The following is a 23,643-nucleotide window of genomic DNA, read 5'->3' as shown; positions in this document are numbered from 1 at the left end:
AATGTTTTGCCTAAGTTTTCTTCTAAGAGGTGTATAGTGTCTTGTCTTATGTTTATGTCTTTAAGCCATTTTGAATTTACTTTTGTGTATGGTGGGAGGGAGTAGTCTAATGTCATTGATTTACACGCAGCTGTCCAGTTTTCCAACTACACCATTTGCTGAAGAGACTGTCTCTACTCCATTGTATGTTCTGGCCTCGTTTGTCAAAGATTAATTGACCAAGTTTGTGTGTTTATTTCTGGGCTCTCTATTCTGTTCCATTGATCCATATGTCTGTTTTTGTTTCAATACCATGATGTTTTGATTGTAGCTCTGTAGTATTGTCTGCAGTCTGGGAGGGTTATTCCTCCAGCTCCATTGTTTTCTTCAGTAATGCTTTGGTAATTCTGGTCTTTTGTGATTCCATATAAATTTGAGGATAATTTGTTGTAATTCTGTGACAAATGTCCTGGGTAATTTGATAGGGATCGCATTAAATCTGTAGATTGCTTTGCGTAGTATGGCCATTTTAACAATACTAATTCTTCCAATACAAGAACATGGGGTATCTTTCCATTGCTTTAAGTCCTCTTTAATTTCCTTAGTCAGTGTTTTGTAAGTCTCCACATATGTCTTTCACTTCCTTGATCAGATTCATTCCTCAGTATTTTATTTTTTTGGGTGCAGTTTTAAAAGGGATTATTAATTTCATGTAAAGAAATGCTGCTGATGTCTGTATGTGGATGCTGTGTCCTGCTACCTGGCTGAATTCTTTTATTAGTTCTAGTAGTTTTTGTGTGGAGCCTTTAGGGTTTTCTATATATAGTATCATGTCACATAATGGTATATAATGACAGTTTTACCTCTTCTCTTCCAAATTGGATCCCTTTTTTCTCTTTTTGTTGTCCAACTGTTATGGCTGGGACCTTCAATACTATATTGAATAGAGGTAGTGAGAGTGGGCATCCCTGTCTTGTTCCAGATTTTAGTGGAAAGGCTTTCAGCTTTTCACCGTAGAGTATTATGTTGGCTGTAGGTTTGTTATAAATAGCTTTTATTATATTGATGTATGTTCCCTGTGTATCCATTTTGGTAAGACCATGGGCTCAGTGCAGTCAAGGAGGCTGGGTAGACAGTAGCAGCAGTGGCTGCGGTGGTGGGAGGAGGGCGGCTGCCCCTTGTGAGCCAGTCATTTGCTCCCATCTTCGCTGTGGCCTGGCCTGGGAGTGGCCTCTGCTGCCCCAGGTTCACTGTAGGCATGTCCCCAAGTCAGCCAGCTCCCAGGAGGTGGGCCTGGTGCAGTTAGGGAGCAGGGGGCAGCTGGGGGAGGGGGCCTGCCTTGGAGGAGCTGGCCTCTTTGCTCCAGTTTTCCTTGCAGCCGGCCTGCCTTGGGGATGGCCTCTGCCACCCCAGGTCATGGGACATACGTGTCCCAGTCCGCTTGCTCCTGGGAAGCGGCCGTGTCATGGTAGAGGTGGGGGGCAGGGACCACCGGACCGCTAACGGCTGACCCCATCTCCCCAGCCTCTGGTAAGCAAACTGGGAAATGTGTGTCCTGCCATCTGGGACAGCAAAGGCTGCCGACAAGCCAGGTGTAGGGGAGACAGGAGCCTGAAGCAAATCCACTGGCTCCCTCAGGGCACCCCTCTGCCCTTGCCTCCGTGGCCACCGCTCCCTGACCGCACTGGGCCCAGTTTAAGTGGCTGACTTCACAGTGTGTGCTTTGCTTGGTCAGTGGTGTGAGGGATCTGCAAGTCTGGGCACATGGTGATGCTTTCTTCGAGTCATGTTCTAAAGAATGGAGACGTGTGTAAGTAGGGAAGTGGAAATTGACCAAACCCCCTGAAAAATCTGCCTTCTCTCTGCTGTTGCATTGGTTTCACAGGCCAGGATCTTTGCTGTTAGGATGGTGCACTCATCTGCTTTGGGGTGTGTCTCATGAATGCGCGTTTGGTATTGTGGCTGCTCTCAATGAGCAATCCTGGCTGCTCTGTGCAGCATACAGGGTCAGCATGGAGACTGAAGGGACCGAAGCTGCTGGGTTCCTTCTTGCCTGAGGACAGCCTTCTGTCTGAGCCAGTCAGTTGCCTGTCCAGTTTGTGGAACATTGTTGTTTATTATGTTATAAATTCCTACAGGCTGTAGGCGTGGCTTTGCTACCTCTAGTTAAGACATTTAAAGTTACCTGTAGTTAAGACATTTAAAGTGTTTTGTAGACAGACCGACGTACTCACTTAGGGTTTTGTATTTAGTTGGCACAGGAGTGTGTTGTGGCTTTTTTAACCTGGATGTATATGGAAAGCTGAAACTTTAGCTTTGTGGTCTTGTGAAACAACTTGATTTGAATAAAAGATATGTGGAAAATAATTTTCTTTACTCTTACGGGTTGTGAGTGATTATTTGAATTCTCAGTCTAAAAGGTCCCAAGTAGTCATTATATGCCACCCCCCACCCCAAGGACTGGACACGTGGGAATGAGCAGAGAGTTCACACAGTCAGGATGTAGGCCAAGTTGAGGTGGCCTTAAGTTGTCAGAACAAGACACTGAGGGAGGCTGTGAAGTCCAGAGGTCTAGAAGCGCAGTCCAGACTGGCCTGTTTTTGTGCAGTTTTTGGAGTTTGGGGAAGGACTAGACCAGACGTTTTCATTCCTGCACAGTATTCATTTTCTTTGTCAAATATTTTAAAATCAGAATTTAAATTTTGGAATCATTTTAATGTAGGCTTTTCAAAACAGTTTATTCTCCCCGAGAAATAGCCTACTACACAAGATTGTAATTCAGAATGACTTTCATGGAGTAAGAGTGAATATTTTCTCCATCCTGAGTTTTGGGGTGCGGTTGAGGTGTGGGTATGTGGGTCAAAGGCATACGTATATTTTATTTTAAAGCTGACAAAAGAAAGCCTTGTGTGTCTTACAGAATTCTCCCTTTATACATGTGTAAGTGTGATATTTTGTAAGTCAATACTATTATTAAAATAGAAATTCCCAAAAGTAGATAAAGTTTAGGTCTAAAATACATAATTTTGACAACCATTAAAGTGAGAAATAATGTTATTTAGAGGGTCTCTGATGTAATTTGCAATTTCACCTGGCCAAACTGTGGTCTTAGTTTTAAGGTAACATATTTTTTACCTGTAGCCTTAATTATAGATGTGATTACATAATGCTGCTCTCTTGCCTTTTTTGTTTTCAGAGATCTCCATGTAAATCAAGAATTGCTGCAAATGTCTCCGTGTGTCGCAGAGCTGTTCACTGAGCTGTTGTGTCCATTCAGCCCCAGCCAGGTTATAGAGATGCTGCCAGGCCTGGAGTGCTGCCGCCTGGAAGAAACCATTCAGGTAAGACCAATGATGTAGAGTAGGCAAGAGTCAAGTTTCCTTAATCATTCACCATTGTATAAATGTGCAAAGGGAGACTCATACTTTAAAGTACCTGCCTAAGTTTGTACCTGGTAAGTGCTAGCACCTGAGATCAAACTCAGCTACTCTGACTCCGTGGTGCACGGTCTCCATTGCTGTGATAAATTTCATCTCCATTTTTTCCAGTAAAATCAGAAACAGCATATGTCCATCATTGTTATTAATCAAGGTTCACAGACATTCTAGCCAACATGATAAATATAGAAAAAGGAATACCGTGAAAATACAAAAAGGAAAAAAATCACGCTCTTACTTGCAGGCACTGACGTTAAGAGAGTCCTGCTGTGCCGGCACCTGCAGGCTTAATGGCGGCCTAGGAGCCTGAGCACAGGCGTTGTCTGGGTCCTCTTTTCCTTGTTTTCTCCTGTTTCCAAATGAAAATGATTGTGCTCACACACACGCATGCGCGCGCACATACCTACATATATACGCATATACACGTGAACTCTAGTCTACAAGAAGAGGCAGCACATTCCCTGTTTAAAATTTGTTTTTAAGCCTCCATCAAGCCTCCTTTCCTTTGCTGTCCGTACTTCTGAAGCGGTAACCTGCATTTTCCACATCCACCTCCTGAACTGCCCACATACTTACAAAACTTTAATTACGAAATATTTCAAATGTATAGAAGTGTGCAGAACATCAGATACATGTATACCCACCAACCCAATTTTATAGATGTGAACACTCTGCTGTACTGGCTTCTATCTTTGTTGTTCTGTTGTTTGTTTTAGAAATAAAGCACCCGTTATCTGTCATGTCCCCCTGAGCTTACCGCCAACCTGAAGGTGGGCAGTTTCTCCTTCCTATCCATGTTTTTTATTTTTCCTATGTGTGTATTTACCTAGAGAACACGAAGATACAGTTTTATATATTTTAAAAATTTGCATTAATGGTATTATGCCATAAATGTCCAAATGCAAATTGTTTTTTATTAATTTTTATCTATTACTTTGTATACAGAGTAGTCTGTTGACTGACCACAACGTTTTAAACTGACTGTGCTTCGATTATGAAAGTAAATAAATAAGTAGGTAAGTAAAAGTAGCCCACTGATTGAGCCACCTCAGTTTATGTATTTCCTGACTCATAGACCTTCAGGTTGTCTTCAGCCTTTTGCCGCCGTAAACTGTGCTACATGGGACAGCTTTGTGCACATGTCCTGTGTACTCATGGGAGGTTTCTCTAAGCAGCATACCTTAATATCCCTGGAAGTGGAATTCTTCAGACAATACAGTAGCTTAATTCCACTGGTTTTTGCCAAGTTGATTTCTTATTTGTTTCCATTCTCATCATCGGTGTTTTTAGTCTGCTGTTTTTCCACATCCTTGCAGATTCCTAATACTTAGACTTCTTAAGTCTTCTTTTTAATTTGATAGAGCATGACATGTAGCCCTTGTTGTTTTAGACGTCTTAACTTCCTCCTATGTGATGGTTCTCATTGATGACTTGTGACACTGCATCTCTTTCCATGTGTTTAATGACACTTTGGATTTTCTTTTCCCTGAACTATCTGTTCATATCATTGGCCCATTTTCCTGTTGAGGATTTGCCCTTTGTACTGATTTCTAGAAGTTCTTGGTCATTTCTGGATTTATAATGCTATGTGCTTTTTATGTTGGAGGTGCGTCCTTCCAGGCTGTTATGGCATGTTTTTTAAATTTGTTTTTAGTGACTTCTGTTTCAATTTATCAGTCTTTTCGTTTAAAGTTTAAATTTTATGTGTGTGACTTAATTTCCATTCCTACTTTAATTGCATAAAGGATATCCTCTTATATGAGTTTTATAGTTTAGCTTTTTACATTTTGGCTTTTAACCTATCTGGAATTTATTTTTGTAAACAGGTCAAGACAGGGATTTATATATATTTTTCCATGTGGATGACTGATGGTCCACATATAATTTTATTGTCCTGTCTTCACTTGTTTTTAATGCCACACACCAAACTCCCAAATATACATGGATGTTACTGTAGATTCTGCTCTGTTCTTTTGGTCATTTGTTTTTCCTTAGACTGATACCACAGATCTTAATGAATATAGCTTTAAAAGAAGATTTATTAGTTGAAAAGAAATTCTTCCCTCATCATTCTTTTTCTTTAAAACTCTTTGGCTGTTGTTGGCCTCTTAGTATTTCATATCAATTTAGGAATCACATTGTCACATGTCTTTAAAAATAATGCATTTTCTGGGATTTTGATGAAAAATAGATTAAATTTATAGATGAATTCCAGGAGGGTTGACATTTTATGATACTGTTTTCACATTCAGGAACATGATTGCCTTTTAAAAATGCCTTCTGTGCTCTTTGGTGAGGTTTTATAACTTTGTATTTTACCTGTCTCTTGCATATTTTCTTAAATTTGTTCCCAGATAGTTACACTTGTTAACATTCTGAAAGGAAATTTTTTTAGATGACATGTTTTACTGATCACTGTCGGTGCATGTTACTAAGTGTAGGATGTTGTTTTAGATCTAGCAACCAGGCTGAATTCTTTTTTCATTCAAATAGTGTCTAGACTTTTTTATTACCATAATATTTTCTTAGAGCCATGGTAGTTTGTTTCCTTTCCAATCTTTATGCTTTTTTCAGTCTTCTATTAGAGGTCTAGGAGCTCTGGGGTTTTACTGAAAAAAGGCAATGACAGTGTGCACTCTCGTTTCTGATTTAAAAATGAATGTGTCTAACATTTTTTATGAAATATGGTTTTTATTGAAGGATTTTGATAGATAATTTTTGTATTAAATTGCAAAGTTCCATTGCCAGTTTAAGTTAGAGTGTTTTATATTGTTTTTACTTTTGTAAAGACCGGGTGCTGTTATTTTATCAAATAGTTTCTCTTTCTCTGTGTATTGAGATGATCACATAATTTTCCTTCTTTGATCTGTTAACCTGTTAATGTGTTATTTGTGCTTCTCTTTTTTCTTATTAAGAAGGGATTATTCTACTTTATTAGTCTTTCCAAAGACTAATTGGGTTTTTTCTTAAACATCTATTGTTTCTTTCTATGACATTCCTTTTTGTACTTCTATTCTCGGTTTTATCTTAGCTTAATTGGCATTTCTTCTTTACTCACTAGATACTCTTAGTTAATGAATTTTTATTGCGACCCATGAGTTAATGTATAGTGGTTTCATCGTCATTTTGTTTTAAATACTTTGTGTAGAGTTAAACTTGTCAATTTCTAGTGTAAATTATTACTGTTTATATGTTTATGTTATCTTTTGTGTAGTGGATACACCTAATTCAGGTGCATAGCAACTTTTAAAATAAATAAGTGAAAAAAAAAGTGAATGACCCTGGTTCAGTTAGAGTCCTAAATGGGCCACTCCAAGACTAGAAAGTTAGATATTTGCACATTATACTATAAAGTAGCATACTCCTGGGGTTTGAATTCGATTTTTATTCTCAAGATTTTTTTTTTCTCCCATTCTTAATAGGACCTCTGACTCGACGAACAGGATTTGTGAAGGTTTATCTTTTCTTTTTTCGTAGATTACTCAGAAATATCAACTTCATGAAGTCACTGCCTGACAATTAGAAAAGAAAGAAGATGTTCAGAGTGCCTTAACACAGATGCCACCCACTCCCAGCTCTTACTCTGCCAACAAGGCCTGTCAGGAAGGACCCCAGGAGGGGACGGCAGAGGAGTGACCGACCTTGTGTAGCTGGCCAGCTGGGCTCAGGCAGAACTTCCCAGGATACACGCGGGGGTAAGTCCGGAAAGGGCGGTGCTGGCTTCTTGAGGCCAGGAGAGCTCTGCTGCATCCCCGCTCACCTGGGCCGGGAGCTGCCCCCCTCCCATGGGTGTGAGCAGGCGGCACACAGCCAGCACCCTCTCCTGCAGCAGGGCAGGAGACCCCAGGGACACGAGATTGGGGTCAGTCTTCGGGGTTGACGTGTGAGTACTCCTGCCTCCTCAACGTGGGCTCATCTGAGCCTCGGTTTCCTCACCGTGAAGTGGGGGGGAGGGTAACAGTGCTGGCCAGGCCAAGGCAGGATGCAGGGGTCAGTCCAGGCAGAAGCCTGGACCCAGTGGCTCCAGGAGACTGTGGGTGGGGGGTAAAGGAAGGAGGGAGCTTCCTGGCAGGAGTGCAAGTGGGAGGCTGAAGGGGGCACCCGAAGCACACTGTGACAGGGGACAGGGTGGGTGGGCGCTGCGAGGGCACAGTTGACTGTCAGTCACAGCCAGAGACCGGGGTCTGTCTCCACCCTCATCCCCCAAAGAACAGGTCATTCTTGATGTGAGGAGGCCAAGATGGGAGGGGTCTCTGCACCCACATGGGCTGAGGTTCAGAGACTGGGGCTGGAGGGAGGCTGTGGGATGGGTAGGATGACTTTTTGTTCTCTGCTCCCCTGTCTTCCATCCCCCTGTCACTGGGTTTGGAGATCCTTCCCTGAAAGATGGGCTTGGGGAGGGGTGAGGTCAGAGAGGCCACAGAGGCCCAGAATGGGAATGACCCCCACGGCCACCACAGGGCTTCCAGTCAGGCCTAGAGCAGGGGGGCTGTGCCAGTTTGTGTCCCCAGATGGGCCCAGCCGAGGCCCATGTGGCCGGTGGCCCTGGCCGGGGCTGCCCACTACTCCCACCCAGGCCTAGGTGGGAGAGGTGCCCGGGCCCCTGGCTTCCTGCCCCTCCTGCCCCTGCAGGTGAACACACTGGCAGGTAACAAGACAGGTGCATAGAGCAGGTGCTTGAGAGCAAAGCCAGGGCCTGTTTCAAGGCCCCAAGCTCGGGGTGGGCACTGCCCCCAGCATGCTCGAGTCCCAGCCTCCCCGCGGGGCTGACAGCCCTCTCTTCTGCTTTCTCTTCCAGCCGCTGCTGGCAGCCCCAGGCCGGCGTCCGGGTCCCGGATGTTAGGAGCCACAGCTGCCCCCTTGGTCGCCTGAAGCCCTCTCTTCCTCCTGCCTTCGCTCAGAGACCTTCGACCTGGCCCACACCTGCCTGTCCAGCCCGCAGAACCCCGGCGCCCCCCCCCCCCCCAGCCCGGCAAGGATGAGCGGCCAGGCCGCTGCCCCGGGTGCCCTGTGGATTCTCAGTCCGCTGCTGCTGCTGCTGCTGCTGCTGCTGGGGAGCCAGCCAAGTGCGGCCTCGGGGGCGGACGTGGGTCCCGGGGCCGGGCCGCGCCCCGTGCTGGTGCCGGGCACGTTCTTCAGGTACTTCTTGGCGGCTGCCGGGTTCCCCACCAGTGCCTCGCGGTGCTCCTGGACCCTGTGCAACCTGGACCCGCACCACCACGCGCGCTATGTGAAGGTGGGAGAGGCAGCCCCGCCTGCAGCAGCCCGGCCCACGTCCGCATCTGCTAGCTGGACTTCTTCCTGTAACCCGCGCGCACCTCCCTGGGCCTGGAGAGCTTTGACGAGGTGCCGAGGCTCTGCGACCCCTCGGGGCCCTTGGGCCTCCTGCAGGCCAGCAAGCAGTTCCTGCAGATGGAGGGGCAGCAGCCGCCCCAGGACGATGACCCAGGGCCCCAGGGCGGGGCCCTCCCACCCCAGCGACTACTTCTCCGTGGAGCACCTGGTCAGGGGCAACTGCAACCCCAGCGACATGCCCGGTGGCCCTGAGAGCTGCCTCACCAGCCTGACCCGGGACCAGGGCCGGGATGCGCTCCAGGTGAGTGACCGGCGGGGAGAGGCCCAGGGGGCAGGTCTCTGGGCTGAGGTCAGGGGGGAGAGGGTCTCCGCTTCAGGCCTGCCCTGGCCTCCCGTCTCTGCGGGCTCCCTCGGGGAAGCCCGTTGTATTGTGATATTAGGGACCTGGGGTGCTTGCCTGTGGCCCCCAGGGCCGGGCGTTGTGCAGCACACTGGGAGGTGCTTTCTGACTGTTCAGGGAAGGATGGGCCTGGTTTCTCCCTGGATGAGGGAGTTTTTCATTCCTTGCTACGGAAAGGTCCCTCCTCTTTTGCAGGTAGGACTATTCTGATGGGCCAGCACACTGTTGTTGCCTGTGGCAGTGTCTACGGGGGCCTCCTTTGTCGTAGGGACGAAATGAGGAGAGTGGGCTGTCGGATAGTGTGTTCAGGAGATGCAGTTTGGGGGTTGTATGTGTTGTGGTCGCCCAAATCCTTACCCTGCAGCTAGTTCCCCAGCTCCCAGTAGGTGTTCTGCTTGAGGGACGAGGAACATTGAAGAGGCACTGGAAATTCTTTTGTGTCCTGCAGCTGACTTCTAGGTTGGGGGAGGGAGGAGGCATTAACACCTAAACACAAGAAGCGGGTGTCAGGTGCCGGGTCAGGGGGTCCCTGGTGTTGGGACTGCATGCAATCTGGAGTCAGGGGTGCCTTGTCATGGGGCTGTGGTTAAGATTCTGGAAGAGGTACAGGCAAGCCTTGTGACCATCATAGGGAAATGCAGCTGTATGAGTGTGCTGGGGAGATCCCAGCAAGGAGCGACTGGGGCACAGTCCACCTTCTTAGCAGTTTGCTTTCCTTGGTGAGAGGAGTACCTGTGCAGGACCCCGGGCACGCCTCCATGGCAGCAGGGCAGGTTGGGAGCCCTGCAGACACTTGGAGGGGATCCCCCTTTTGCAGGAAGCCCAGGATGTTGAGGGAGGGTTGGAACTTAGCCAGGGCAGGGAGGGCAGCAGGGGCCAGTGTGGGCTGAGCATTCATGCCAGCAGGTCATCACGGGGCCAGGTGACATGGTCTAGGGTGCTTGGCCTCTCCCGAGCCAGTGGCACTGATGGATCCCACAGAATAGCATCTGTAGAGGCACAGAATAAGCTACGTGGGGTTGCAAAGGAAGCTGGTTATCCTGGACCTGTTTCTATTCGTGGCCCCCGGGCCGAGGACCCTAGGTTAGATGCGTGTTGAGGCAGCGAGTTACAGGAGAGGAGCGAAGAGGTGGCCAGAGCCCCGGGACGAGGGTGCAGGTGTGGCATCCAGGAAACATCAGAAAATCCCGGTCTTGTATCCGTGTATCAGGGCCCCAGCGCTGGGGTGGGAGGCCTGGAGGGCAGATCTTTGGGCTGGGCAAGGCGGAGGTCACTGTCCCCTTGGCTGGGGGAGCTCCCCTCCTTCCCGCAGGGTGTTGTGTGCACAAAGGGTGTGTGTGCATGTGTGCAGTGCATGGGGCACGTGTGTGCACATGGTCTCGCCTGCCCCCTTCCAGCACATCAGTATGTACGTGTGTGCATTGCGTTCTTCTGTGCATGTGAGCGAGCGTGGGAGGTGCTCGCATCCACCGTGTGTGAGTGCGTATGTGGGCCAATTTCAGCAGTTGTGACAAAGCGCGTGTCGAGGCTGTGTGGCAGGGCTGGGGGCCTTGGGGGAAGACGGCTGGCAGGTCCTGAGGGCTGGGGCTGCCACGATGTAAAGCGGGGAGCTCGGCTGCAGGACAGGACACGGTCACCCAGTCCCAGGGGCAGCTCAGACCCCCATTCGGGTGCCTGGGACCCTGAAGGCCTTGATGCTCTGAGACCTTGGGAGTAAACATCATCTTGGTGGTGGTGACAGCAGCTGCGTCTGAGTGTCTCCTTTGTGCAGGAAGCACCGCCTGTCAACCAGTTTACTCCTCCCAGCAGCCCGGGGATGGGTCCTCAGCGAGGCAGCCACCTGTGCAGGGCCTTTGCACAGGCTGTTCCCTGGGCTGGAACACACTTCCCCACACGCCCACAGGGCTCCCTCCCTCAGCTTGTTCCTGCCCTGGCCATCTTGACTCCCTGACCGTGCTGCTTCAAGTGGCAGCAGCCCCAGCCGCCTCTCTCCACACCCTATTTTTTCACTTCCCACATGGCGTCACCTGTGAACACCGGGTAATTCCTGTACCCTTATTCTCTGTCCTGCCACGATGTAGCCCCCAACAAGGCAGAGGAGTTTGCCCTGCTGGCTGATGAAACCCGGCACATAGGAGGCCCTGGATGAATACTTATGTAGTTGAATGAGGCACAGAGAGGTTAAGGCAGCATCCAGAGTTACACAGCTTCTAAGGGGGAGACAGGGCAGAACCAGCTCTTGTTACCTGGTGGGTTCTGCCTGGGATGTCTCCTGCACAGCACTCTGCTAGGAGGGTGTATATATGTGTATGCATGTATGTCAGGGTAGGGTGGCTGCAGACCAGAGAGGTCCAGCAGTCATTCAGAATACACACAGCTGAGCCAGGCTGGTGCCTGGCCCAAGATCTTGCTGGCTGAGCGTGTGCCAGGGAGCTTCACCCCTCACACTGGTTAGGGGAGGGTGGGTCACATGTGTCCCTCCATCTGCAGCCCAGGTGGGAGTCAGCAGGAGGCCCAGGCCAACACTTGGGCCGTTTTCAGCCCTGCCCGGTCTGTCCCAATGCCACATGGCCACATCACGCATCTTGCTGGCAAGTGTTTCTTGGGCCAGAGCAGCTGTCCCCTCTCCTCCACCTCCGTCCCCTCCTGACGGCACCTCTGCAGCAGCCCTCCTGCTTCGCCGGCCTGTCAGCTCCACGTTCTGCTCCCTCTCCTGATAGCCTCTTTGTATTTTGCTGCTTCTGGCGAGATGGGCCAAGTCAGGACCCATGGGGGGAACTGGGGACTGTGTGGGGGAATTCAAAGAGAGATCCTGTCCCCTGTGGTCCTCATATGCACATCCATGCAGGGGGCTGAGGAGGAGTCCCCTTGCCCCAGGACAGGCCCTAACTTCAGAGGCTCTGGACCACGCCCTGGATGCCTGGGGAACCAGCCTGGTAGTCGAGAGCAGGGCAGGAATGGACGGGCTGACCCATTGCCTCTGCTGCTCCACCTGCTGGGCTGGGGAGAGCTCTGCCCAGGAAGCAGGAAGGCCTAGCAGGATACAGGCCTCTCACAGGGCCTCATCCCGGCCGACTGGGGCCACAGGGGCCAGGGAGGCCACAGCCTCCAGGCTGGGCCGTCAGGGTGGGAAGGAAGCTGGGAGCCCCCTCACCATGTGCCCTCTCTCCTGAGTGGCCAAGGCTGCCTGACCACCTTTAATTGACTCCGTTCATCTGGTAATGAGATGGAAATGAGGCTTCCAGAAAGTGAGGGCATTGAGCCAGGGAAGAATGGCTGCTTCCTTCTGGGCCTGGAGGGGCAGCCCACCCCCCAGCCTTTCCCACTCCTCTGCTGCCCCCTCATAGCCCACCCATCCCAGAAGCCCTGTGGCCATCCAGCAAAGGGGGTCCTGAGAACCTCTGCCCAGTACTGCGGGCCCCAGGAGTCCTTGCGGACAGTCCCCCATTGTGGATGCGTTCGTCTGAATGACATTTGTCAGGTGTGAGGTGTGAGGTGTGAGTGGGACACACGTTAAAGATACAACAATGATTACATACAGAGCAGCCACCACTCCGAGTGTCCCTCTGGTGGGAGCGCGGCCAAGATCAGGGGGCAGTCTGTTTTTGGGATCAGGGCTCAGTACGTGATGGGGAGCAGCCACCACTCACTGAGTGTCCCTCTGTGGTGGGAATGCGGCCAAGGTCGGTGGGCGGTCTGTGACCGGGATCAGGGCTTGTCTGTGATGGGGGCTAGGCACCCTGTGAGCAGGGTCCGAGGTCAGTCTGTGTTGAAGATCAAGGCTCAGTGTGTGACCAGGGTCATGTCTAGGCTTGGGGGGCAGTCTTTCCTCTGAGCCGGCGGCCCCCTGCCTGGCCTTTCCTGATCTGATCCCTCCTCTCCGCCCCCTCCTCCCACCACATTCTCATTTCCTGGGTCACCAATGTAACCATCCCGGAAATAATGGGTGTTGTAGCAGCTGAGGCCTAACCTGAGTCTATCCTGAAAGACTGAGCGCTGCAGCTGTTGCCATGGGAACCAAGGAGCATCCTCTCTTTCCCACCCACTGCCAGTTTCCACGTCACTCAGGCTTCCACTTGGGACCTGGGCTGGGGCAGCAAAGGGGGATGGGCAGGACGTGCCCACCCTGGCCCTGCTACCAGTGCTGTCTCCTGGACCCCAGGCCTCGGTCCCTTTGTCTCAGCATGATGGGGTGGGATGGCTCAGCAGGGAGACCACTGAGGTGTAAAGTGCCAGGCGGGGGACCCTGTGGTCAGTTTTGGCAGGCAGTGTTAGTGTGGGGGCCAGTGAGCAGAGCACTTGGAATCTGATCCTGAGTTTGATCCCAGCTCCTCTCCTTGTCAGCCTGGTGGATAACTTGGCCTCTGTCTGCATCTGCCAAATGGGTGTGGTCATGGGGCTGTTGAGGTCACCCGAGCGAAGTGGCAGCAATGAAGGCCCCCTTTCTGGGCAGCCTCGGCTGTCATACCTTCAGAGCCGCTCTACTGCCCTGTCCCGAGGGCATGGAGGCAGTTCTGGGGCTCCCGGCCTTCCCCCTGGCCCTGATATTCTCCCCTTCTCCTGCGCCCTGGCCCCCAGGGTGCTGCCACGACATTCCCAGTTCAAAGTGAAGTCCTATTTGTGCAGTATCCTTGAGACCCTGGCTTCACCTGTTTTCTGAGACTTGGGCCTCCACGCCATCTCCAGGGCAGACCCTCCTGGCTGTCTGGACCACCCCTCTGAGCCTCAGTTGTCTCTGCTGTAGGTGGAGTGAACATTTGGTTCCTGGGTGGACTGAGACTCAAGGCTTCTGTGTACTGAGATGACCAGCACAGAGCAGGGGCATCCCTTGCTCAGGATGCTCCCCAGAGAGCCAACCTTGAGGGGAGCAACCTTCCTTGAAGAGCATGGGGCCCAGTCCCACTCGGCCCCCTCCTCAACGTGGGAATGAGGGTATTGCTTCCTGTGGGCAGGCTCGTGTCTTCCTAGCTGAACAATGAAAGAGAGGAGCCTCCTTTGTGGGATCACAAGGCATCGCGCCCAGACCCAGGACGGGGCTCAGAACCAGGGCCCTCGGCCCCCCCATAGTCAGGGTCCATGCAGAGCTCAGCCCTGCTCCTGTCCTATGGCCCTCGCTGGCAAGTCCTCCCTGGGCCTCTGCTGCACAGCTGGGAGCTCAGGGGTGAAGCATGGTGCACGCCCACCCCAGTAAGGTTGGAGCCACTCCTCCTACCCGTCCCTTGTCTGGCAGAGGGGCGCTCTGCCTCTGGGTTCAGGGGAAAGTGGGACCCGTAGGAGGGTGGGCTCTGTGAGAGGAGAGAAGTTTCTGCAAGGGCGTGGGGGTTGTGGAGTTCTTGGTTGCCACATCACTCAGCAGGGAGAAGGAGCCCCGCCTTCCAAATTGGGGGAGTTAGGGGTGTTCCTTCCTAGCGTCCAGTTCATTCATCAGACCCCCTTGATGGTCAGTTCCCAGCACAGGCACGGGGACCGCTGGGAGGGGACTCTGCATCTGTCCAGCAGACCTCTCCAGAGGAGAGCACCTGGACACTGCACCTGCTGGCCATCAAAGTGGGTTCCCTGGGATCAACTCTGATCCCAGCAGTGTGCCCACACCTGTCATCTCCCACCATTTCAGGTATCAGTCCGTCCTCAGATGAGGGGTGTGAGGCCGGGGTGGGATGTACTAGACGGGCCCATGGCAGTGAGTCCTTCGGCTCCAGAGCCCACCCTCTGGGCTCTACCCAGTCCTCGTTCTCATCCCAGGAGATGGGTCTGCTCGCCGGGGCCACAGAGAAGCGAGGCTCCAAGAGGCATTGGGGACCCTCTTGCCGGGCCAGGTGTGACCTTCCCTCAGGCAGCCCAGCTCCCCTGCTCCAGCCCTGGGGGAGTAGGTGGCATGTGGCAGTGGCCCAGGTCTAGCATGGGTCCCAGAGGTGGGCCTTGGCAGTGCCATCTCCTTGGTTCCTGGTACATGGGTGCCATGTCAGCACATGCAGGGTGCCTGGCCCGGCCTGAACCTGGCCCACGGTAGGTGCTTGGTGAGGCTGCGTGCCCTTGTTGACTTTGCCCTGACCCTGCTTTGCTGGGAGGGTGAGGGCCTCAGGGCGACCCTGAGAATAAATAGGATGATGGCACCAGGGTCCCTCGCAGAGGGAGTGATCTGGGAACCTTAAATGTGGCCTTTGGACAGAAAGCCTGGGTGAAGCAGCCTCTTCCCCAGCCCATCAGCGTGGCCTGGAGTGCTGGCCCCAGATGTGAGGCCTCTCCGCTCTTCACTCCTCAATGGCTCCCCAGTACTTAGAGGCTGTCCCTCATCGTGTCCCATGTCACTGGGGCTACAAAGGGGCTCAGGTCTTTGGGGGCATGAGGTTATTACTGTTGAGGGGAGAGGGCCAGGATGGAGAAGACCCAGGAGAGGGCTGAAGGAGGGTGGCCGGAGGGGCCTAGAGGCCCTCAGCAGCCAGTCTGCTGGGTGTCGGGGAGGCTCAGCCTGGTGCTCAGCCAGCAGCTGTGAGACCTTGATCACTCGTGCTGTCCCTGGGGGGCGTGGGAGAACGAGCACACAGGTCATGGCTGGGGCAGGAGCAGGATGAGGAGGAGACTGATGCTCAGAGCAAACTGGACGGAGGGCCACGGGTGTGAGGACCTGTGCCCAGGAAAGAGAGCCCGAGCACCATCCTCACCCCCGTCACCCTGTTGTGTAAGGCAGTGCTGGGATGGGCGGGGGTGTCTTTCCTTCATTCATTCTTTCACTCTTTAGACCTAGCTGGGGCTCCCGCTCTGTTTCCAGCCCCCACACTGGGGACCTGGACACAAAGCCAGTGGAGACCCTGGCCCAGCTGCCTGTAGACAGAGCTGGAGGGCACCGAGCCTCCAGGGGGAAGTGGGGTGGGCACTAGACCCCAACTTCCCTGGCATCTCTGTCCCTCCCTTCCCGGCCAGCCTCTGTGTCACACCCCATTACTAATCCCGTGTAGGCCCACATTCGCCTCCTGACAGCCAAGCTGCTGTGTCCCAGATCCGTGCTTGGGAGGGGTCATCCTCTGAAAGACAAGGTGGAGCCTGTGCTCTGCCAGCTGCTCCCCGGGTGGCAGCAGGGCACACGGGAGTACAGTGGGCCTTCGTACAGGGCGCCGAGTGCCAGGGCCATGGGGTGGAAACTCGAGACTGCTTCCTGCAGCAGTGCCCAGGTCAGGGCCGTGCCGAGGGACCTGTGGGTGGGGGACCTGATGGGTATGAACCACGAGGGAGGGGTGAGAGCCCGTGTGGGCTCATTCCGGGACGTTGCAGTGTCCTGGGGTGCCAGGAGCAGTGGGGTGATGGTGAGGGGACGAGTGCATGTGAGACATTTGTTTTATCCTGTGTCAAGCTGAGCGTGGCACCCACTCTCAGGGTCTGAGTTTCTTTCTTCTCATGGCTTCCTGCCCCTTCATCCCTGTGTCTGCATCCCTGTGGCTCCTGTACCTGCACCCTCCTCATCCCCATCCCTTGTCCTCTGTGCGTGGCGGCATCCCGCAGTGGGTGGAAGTGGCAGCCTGGGCGTCGGAGGGGGGCAGATGCAGTGTCACATGTGAGGGTGGCACACAGCAGTGGGAGTATGGCTGCTGGGGGCCCTTCTTTGGGAGAGCAGTCAGCCTGAGCCCCCAAGATGAGCACCAGCAATGCAGGACCTGGCGGTGTCCCAGTGAGGGTCCCCCACCCTATAGCTGGACTCTGGGGAGTGGCGTCCTGAGAGACTGGGTGGGCTTGGGGCTCAGCTCTCCTGGGAAATGACTCCCCCTTGTGACGGTAGATTTCCTGGAGGGGTCTTGGCCTTCCTGGCCCTGCTGCCAGCTCCCCACCCCTCTTCCTGTCCGCACCCTACTCATGTCCCTGGTGCCTTGGCAGAGCCCTGTGAGCTCTGTGACGAGGACAGCTTCAGTGCTGTGCTCTGGAAGGAGGTCCTGGCCAGAGAGGTGGCCGCACAATGCCACAGGTGAGGACTGAGGGCTGGGTGTCGTGGGGGACTTCTGTCCTCGAGATGCTAGTCCAAGGAGCGTCAGCGCAGGACCCACGGCCCAGACCATGCCCAGGCAGCCCAGGCCCTGAAGCCAGGGCTGTACAGGTGAGATGGGCGGGGGCTCAGGACCACTGTGTCCTGAGAGTTCACCAGGAGCCAGCGCCTGCCTGAAGCCCTTTATTGTGATGCCCCACGGAGGCGCCCGTTGACACGTGGGAAACTGAGGCACAGAGACGTTAACACACTAGCCGTGGGGCTTGCAGGACCACTAAGTGGGAAGTTGGCTGTGAACGTGATGTCTTAATCCCCGTGCAGCCCTGTGGAGTGATGGGAGGTGTGGAAAAGGCAGAGTGGGCTCCCAGAAGGGGCTTGGCACATCAGTGCGTTGATGTCCTTTGCCCTTCTCATTTGAAGAGTGCCTGCAGGTTTGGACTTTTGTTTGCTGTGCAACATTCAGGAAGTGACCCTCTCTGAGCCTCTGTTTTCTTTCTGTAAAACAAGTGTATTGTGGGTTCCCTGCCACCCCCAGCTCCTCTCCCAGTGGGGGCTGTGCATTCCCAGCTGTGGTTGCTGCCCCCTTGCCGTGTTTTGTGTATAGAACAATACATGTCTGGGTAGCATATTGGAAATCTGGGTAAGTAAAGTGAAGAAAACCCAGTCACGGGATGGTGTGACTTGTCTGGCCTTTTGTCTGCATGTACGAGCCTATTTTCCATCATTTTGATTCTTCACCACGTGGTGGAGCAGGTGTCCTATCCTGCCCTGTGGTTTCTGTCGGGTGACAAGGTTGTGGCCGTCCCCTAGGGTCATCGCTGCCGTGTGTGTGCACACCTGTGCCTGGTTCCCTGGGAGTGAGTTCTGGGTCACAGGCTGTGGCCGTGTTTAAGGAAGTGGACACCTGACGTCAGTGGGCCCCAAGGCTGCCCAGCGCCTGCTGCGGCACACCCAGGCCATCGGGTCCCCTGCCACCGTGGGTGGGGTTGAGCAGGGCCTGCCAGGCTGTTGGTTTTCCCCAGGGCTCTGGATTGGAAAGGGCTCTTCCCCCTCGCAGGTGTGTCCCTGAAGGTTTGGCTCTTGCCAGGTCCCAGGACCTGGTGCAGTGTCTGACCTGGAGCATCTGTTTGAAAATGTTTTGAATGAAAGGAACCTAGGCAGGCTTGTCCCCTGGGCTGGCTCACTTAGGATGTGGCCCCGGGCAAGTGTCTGCTTCTGGCGCTAAGGGCTCCAACCGCAGGGGTTTTTCCTGGGATCCGTTGGTAGGACTCCTGTGCTGGAGGTGGGCACCCACCTGAGAATCGGGAGACAGAGCTGACCCGCCGTGTCCCCAGGCCTCATCCTGTGACACTCTGAGCTGGATGAGGAGGGAATCGCCTACTGGGAGCCCCTGCCTACATCTGCTGTGTCTTTATCAACTATGCAAACATCCAGATAATGGTGAGGCCGGGCCAGGGGTCTCCTACCTAGCCCAGCCCATCTCTACATGACTCTCCTCTGGCCCTCTGTCCTTTGACATAACCGTGTGTCCCCAGTGGCACAGCCATGACTGGGGGCTGCAGAGGTCTTTCTGGGCATGGGAGGTCCTTGATACCTGCACCCACCCCTTTGATCTTCCATTCCTGGGAGCACCTGGCAGAGGCTCAGTGTGGACTGCCCAGGGAGGCGGTCTCTGAGGTCATCCGGACGCTGGACTGGCCACCAGGGCATCTAGAACTGGGCTTCAGTCCCTGCTCCCCATCCCAGCTCAGGCGGGACAGGAGCTGCCCAAGGCCACACAGCAGGGCTTGGGGGCCTGAGCCAGTCCCTTCCCCATGCTGAGTCTCAGTTCCTCCTCCTCCAACTCTGTCTCTGCAGGAACAGGGTACGCAGAGTACCCTGCACAGGGTGGGCCCCACAGTGATGGTTGGGTGAGGCTTGTGGGGCGGGCAGGTGTCCTGAAAGCTCCCCCTCCCTCCCAGGGCACCACCAACCAGACCTGTAGCCTGTGGGCTGAGAGTGACCTGGAAGTTCATCTGTGCTTTGTGTCCTCGGGGCCTTGGGCTTGAGGGGAGGCCAGCCTAGCAGGGGAGGGGTGCAGCCTTCAGGTTCGGGGGCACTGACTCCCCTACTCCATCTGTCCTGCACAGTCTCCCTGCCCAGGTGAGGCTCTGAGGTGGCAGGGTCCCAACCAGCTGGCTTCCCACCACTCCCAGGGAAGTCCACGGTTGGGGGTCCAGAGGGGTGTGGCAGTCCCCCAACACTGGCCAGGTTACAGGCAGATGGTGTAGCTTTGCAAGAGCACTGCCAAGGACAGGGGCAGCGGGGTGAGGCCCCGAGTGATCAGATGGGAAGCAGACGTGGGGGCTCCTGAGGCCCTGGGCCCAGTTCCTTGTCAGGCAGTAGCACCAGCCCAGGCCAGGTGCTGCAGCAGTGGGAACCAGGGGCACAGGGCACCGGGCTGGACTGACCAGGCTGCGATTTAGAGTCACAGGGCCCTGCGTGGGTGCCCAGAGCCAGGTGTCCCCCCAGCCACGGCGAAGCAGAGAGGTGGGATCTACGTAGTAACAGGGAAGAGTTTGTGGAAAAGCCCCATAATGGGACCAGCATCCAGAGGCGAGGAGGGTCAGAATTTGTGGGGACAGGGCAGGAGAGAACTTAGTGACCAGGTCTCAATGGGTCAGATGGGCCTGGTGGTGGCTGGGCCTACCCCCTGGAGGTTTGGTGTCCATTGTGGTGGGTGTGGTAGGAGCTGTGTGTCATTGTCACCATCTGCCTCTCTCATCCCTAGTTCCACCAGTCCCCAGGCCAGCCTGTGAGCCGAGGGGTAAGTGTTGCAAGTCCCTAATGCTGGGGGCGGTGCAGTGATGGAAATGAGTCAGGGAGGTCAGGGAGGCTCCCGCAGTGGCTGACCCTAGAGGAGAACATGGTTTTCTGGCAGAAAACAGGAGGAAGCTCTTTAGGCAGAAACATACTTTGAGCAAAGGTGTGGAAGTTAGAAGGTACAGGAGGAACGTGAGGCCAGGACAAGTAGTCGACTGGAGAGCAGGATGGATGGGTGCTGGGGTGGGGGGAGGCTGCAAGGTCGTGGGGCTAGTTTGTAGGGCTGTGTGTCAGCAACTATGGAAGCAACTATGGAAGTCCACCAGTGAGCCCAGAGATTGGGTCTGTGCTGTCATGGGCCTCTGTGTGTGTTTGGATGAGAAAGGTTCTCACGTGTCTGCAGAATTTTTTGTGTTTAGGAGGCCATTGGGGGCTAAGAGTCATCAGTGATGTGACCATCATCTGAGCAGTGGTTAATCTTTGGATCCATGACTCTGTTCCTGGTCTGATGGAGCCTAGATTCCAGCGTCAGGCTGAGCCCTGGTCCTGGTCATTAGTCAGACTCTTGAGTCCTGACCCTGGTCACACATTGAGCCCTGACCCCGTGTCTCATCTGGAGTCAGTTGTGCACGTTCGTGTGTGATTATGCACGCGTTTCGTACTTGGGGCTGCCCCCTCTTCCAGCCACGTGCAACTGTCAGCCATGGGACATGCTCGTCCTGGAAAGTCTGAGTCAGAGGTTTCGACCCACAGCACAGACCCCCGGCCTACCTCAGCCCCAGTGGTACACACACACTTTTGCACATAGGCTCAACATGTACACATGACGTGACTTTTCCCAACAGGGCTCACTGCTCCGTATCGCCAACACCCCTTCACCAGCCTGGCTGATGGCAGCGAGGGCCTTGGGAGCGGGGCCATTAGGGAGGGAAAGGCGGGGTGTCTTTGCAGAATTCCCAGATGTTTGGGTGGGTGTGTGGAGGACGGGCCCAGGAGGATGGACTGGTGCCGGGGTTAAGGAAGGCCAGGAGCTCATCCAGGAAGTTCAGTCCTGTGGTTCTGCTCGGACAGCTTGCTGGGTCTTTCACATATGGTGGCTGCATGTGTTTTGCAGTTTGTATTTTAAAAATGAATAACCCAGAGTTACATAGAGCACAAAAGTCAGAGGTGGCTAGATCCTTAGAAATCACCTGCTGTACCATCACTTGAAAATGGTGGAGGTGAGGCCCAGCATAGGGACGTCCGTACAGGCCAGATCTGGTCCAGACACCCTCCACGTGCTCATCCTGCTATGCCAACATTTCAGGAGGTGTTCTGCCTGACGCTGATCCCAGTGGGCTCCAGGAAGGGCAGAGTTCATACCCACCATGTGTTGTTCTCCTGGGTCGACGTGCATGGCAACTATAAAGGCTCTGAGAAGTCCTGTAAGCGGCTCCTGTTCAGTTGGGTTGGAGTTTCCCTAACTAGTGGGCACTTGGCACCCTCACTGAGCTGGCAGAGCAGACACTAAGACTGGCTGGTGGAGGGTGTGACCTTTCCGCACAGTCTGTTGGGTTCTTTCTCAAAGCCTGACCCACTCCAGGCACCTTTAGACCCACCTGGCTGAGGAGACTGGGGCACGGAGTGCCATTGCCAGGCCCAGGGTGGCCCCATGGGTCATGCCAGTCTGTGCTCTGTCCCTGCCTGGGCAGACCCCAGCCCTGCCAGTTGCAGCTGTCCTGGGGGACACTCGGGACCCAGGCCCATCTCCTTCCGTGGGGTCCTTACCAAGTGCACGTCCTGGGCCCTTTAACAGCCTTGCCCCATCCCTGTCCCTGGTTTCCTTGGAGAGGGCAGTGAGAGGGCAGGCCCAGGGGGGCAAGCGGAAGGGTGTCCAGCTCACTGTCAGAGGCGGCCAGCCCGATTTCTCCCATGTTGGCTGAAGGGCACTGTTGGCTGCTGCTGGACCAGTGGTGGCCCTGGTGTCTGGGGGGCTGGGGCGGGGTCCTGTGTGGTGGGACCATCAGACATGTGCTTGAGGGTCGGGATACACTGGTGTGGCAGGGGCAGGGGGCATCTGGGTGTGGGGAGCTTTCAAGGGTAGAGTTGAGGGCACAGGGGTCTCCTGTGGGACCACGTCAATCTGCATCTTGACCCCGTGTTTCCCCACACCTGTGGGCCCCCTGTGTGTCGATGGTGGGGTGTGCAGTCCTGAGTGTGGTGTTCACAGGTGACTTGAGGGTGAGGGGCGGGGCCTGACAGTCAGGGTAGGCAGTGAGTGTGGACAGCCCTGAGCTCACAGGATCTGCTGGACAGGCTGGGGAATAGCACAGAGCAGCTCTGGGAGAATGCCTCCTCTGGTGGGGGGTGCGCAGGACAGCTGCAGGGCGCTGGCGGTGGTGACGGTGATGAGGTCGTCATGCTGGTGGTGCTGGCGCTGCTGCTGGCAGTGGTATTGGTGGTGGTGGTGGTAATGGCACTAGTGGTGGTTTCGGTGAGAGCCGTGAGGGTGGAGGCTGTGGTGACAATTAAGGTGGCGTTGGGGGTGGTCTCAGCAGTTGGGAGGAAGTTGTCACCTAGTCCAAACTCATTCTGTTCGCCACACGAAGCCCAGTAAATCGGAAGATGAGCTGTTGGGGCGAGGAATAGTGACTGTATTTGGAAAGCCAGCAGACCAAGAGAATGGCTACTAATGTCTTGGAGAACCATCCTGCTCTAGTCAGAATACAGGCTCCTTTTATGCAAAAAAAAAGGGGGGGGGAGGTGGGGTTCTTTGTTGCAAACTTGCCTCTGCAGGAACGCTTTGTTTTTGCAGCCCTCAGTGTGGGTCAGGCTTGGTGTTCCTGTAAACCTCCAACAAAACAAGGGTTATTCTCTATTTTGCAGCTTGTCATCTCTAGGGAAGTGCAGAAGTGCTGACATTCTTATTAAAGGTCAGCGCCTCAAGAATAGGCTCTCCTGTCTATTTCAGGCTAAAGGCAACATTGTTTCCCAAAAGGTGCAGAGCCTTCAAGGCTAAGCCTGGAAAACAGGGCACAGTGGTCAAAACTAAAGGAGCAGATCCAATTTGGCGTCAGATTTGTTCTTCTCTGTTGCAATTTGAAGCCCTCCCTCCTCATGGAAACCAGGACACACCCGGGGCAGTTAATGAGGCCCAGTAGAAGAGGGGGCTGGGTGGGAAGGAAGAGGGGAGAGCTCACCGGGCCACGCAGCCTCGAAAGTTGTCTTGGAGGAGACAGAGCTGAACTGGCAGGGGTGGGGAGGTTTGGGATCTACTGGCGCCCGCGCAGGTGCCCAGCACCCGGCACAGAGCGTGACCAGGCAGGCGAGGGATGCACTTGCTGAGTGAGTGACCTATCGGCTTGAGGTCCAGCTGCACCAGTGGTTGGAGCGTGACGGGGTGTGGGTGTCGAGGGGCTGGCCCCACAGCTGGCATGAGTAGGTGGCAGGCTGGACAGAGCTGGGCCAGACGTGCACCCGGTGAAGGTCTGAGTGAGGGGCAAAGGGCTTAGGCAGGGGTGCAGGTCTCTGAGCTGGGCGGAGTCAGCAGGTGCCCTGGGGTTGTTGGGACCCTGGCATCCGCAGTGCAGACCGCTTCCTTGCAGGACTGGGGAGGTCAGGAGTCTGCCTTCTGCAGGGGCCCTGTTCTGCCTGGCTGGCTGCCCTGGGACTCTGTGGCCCTGCTCAGGTGGGTGGGGTGGGTCAGATGAAGAGCCACCAGACCCTGAGGATGGCCAGGTTTCCAGCCTTGGGTCAGGCCTGCGGCTGCAAGCTCTGAC

The 23,643-nt window shown here is 54.2% G+C and overlaps 1 protein-coding gene across 7 annotated transcripts in view; it reads left to right on the top strand.

The window, feature by feature from the left end:
• The window catches only part of LOC140690923 (adhesion G protein-coupled receptor B1-like), a 124,389-nt gene that overhangs the window by 63,240 nt on the left and 37,506 nt on the right, over positions 1-23,643 (top strand). For all 7 annotated transcript variants that reach the window (XR_012066285.1, XR_012066282.1, XR_012066294.1 and 4 more), the window contains 4 exons: positions 3,176-3,320; positions 4,362-4,432; positions 6,894-7,111; positions 8,215-9,012. Coding sequence is in view for 2 of the 7 variants with exons in the window: in XM_072953151.1 (XP_072809252.1) it covers positions 8,395-9,012 (618 nt within the window). In the remaining 5 variants the exon portion in view is untranslated. The remainder of the gene's footprint in view (positions 1-3,175; positions 3,321-4,361; positions 4,433-6,893; positions 7,112-8,214; positions 9,013-23,643) is intronic.

The sequence above is a fragment of the Vicugna pacos genome, chromosome 3 (genome assembly GCF_048564905.1).
Source record: "Vicugna pacos chromosome 3, VicPac4, whole genome shotgun sequence".
Taxonomy (NCBI): Eukaryota; Metazoa; Chordata; class Mammalia; order Artiodactyla; family Camelidae; genus Vicugna; species Vicugna pacos.
Note: the sequence above shows the minus strand (reverse complement) of the source record. Positions and strands in the feature narration are given on the sequence as shown.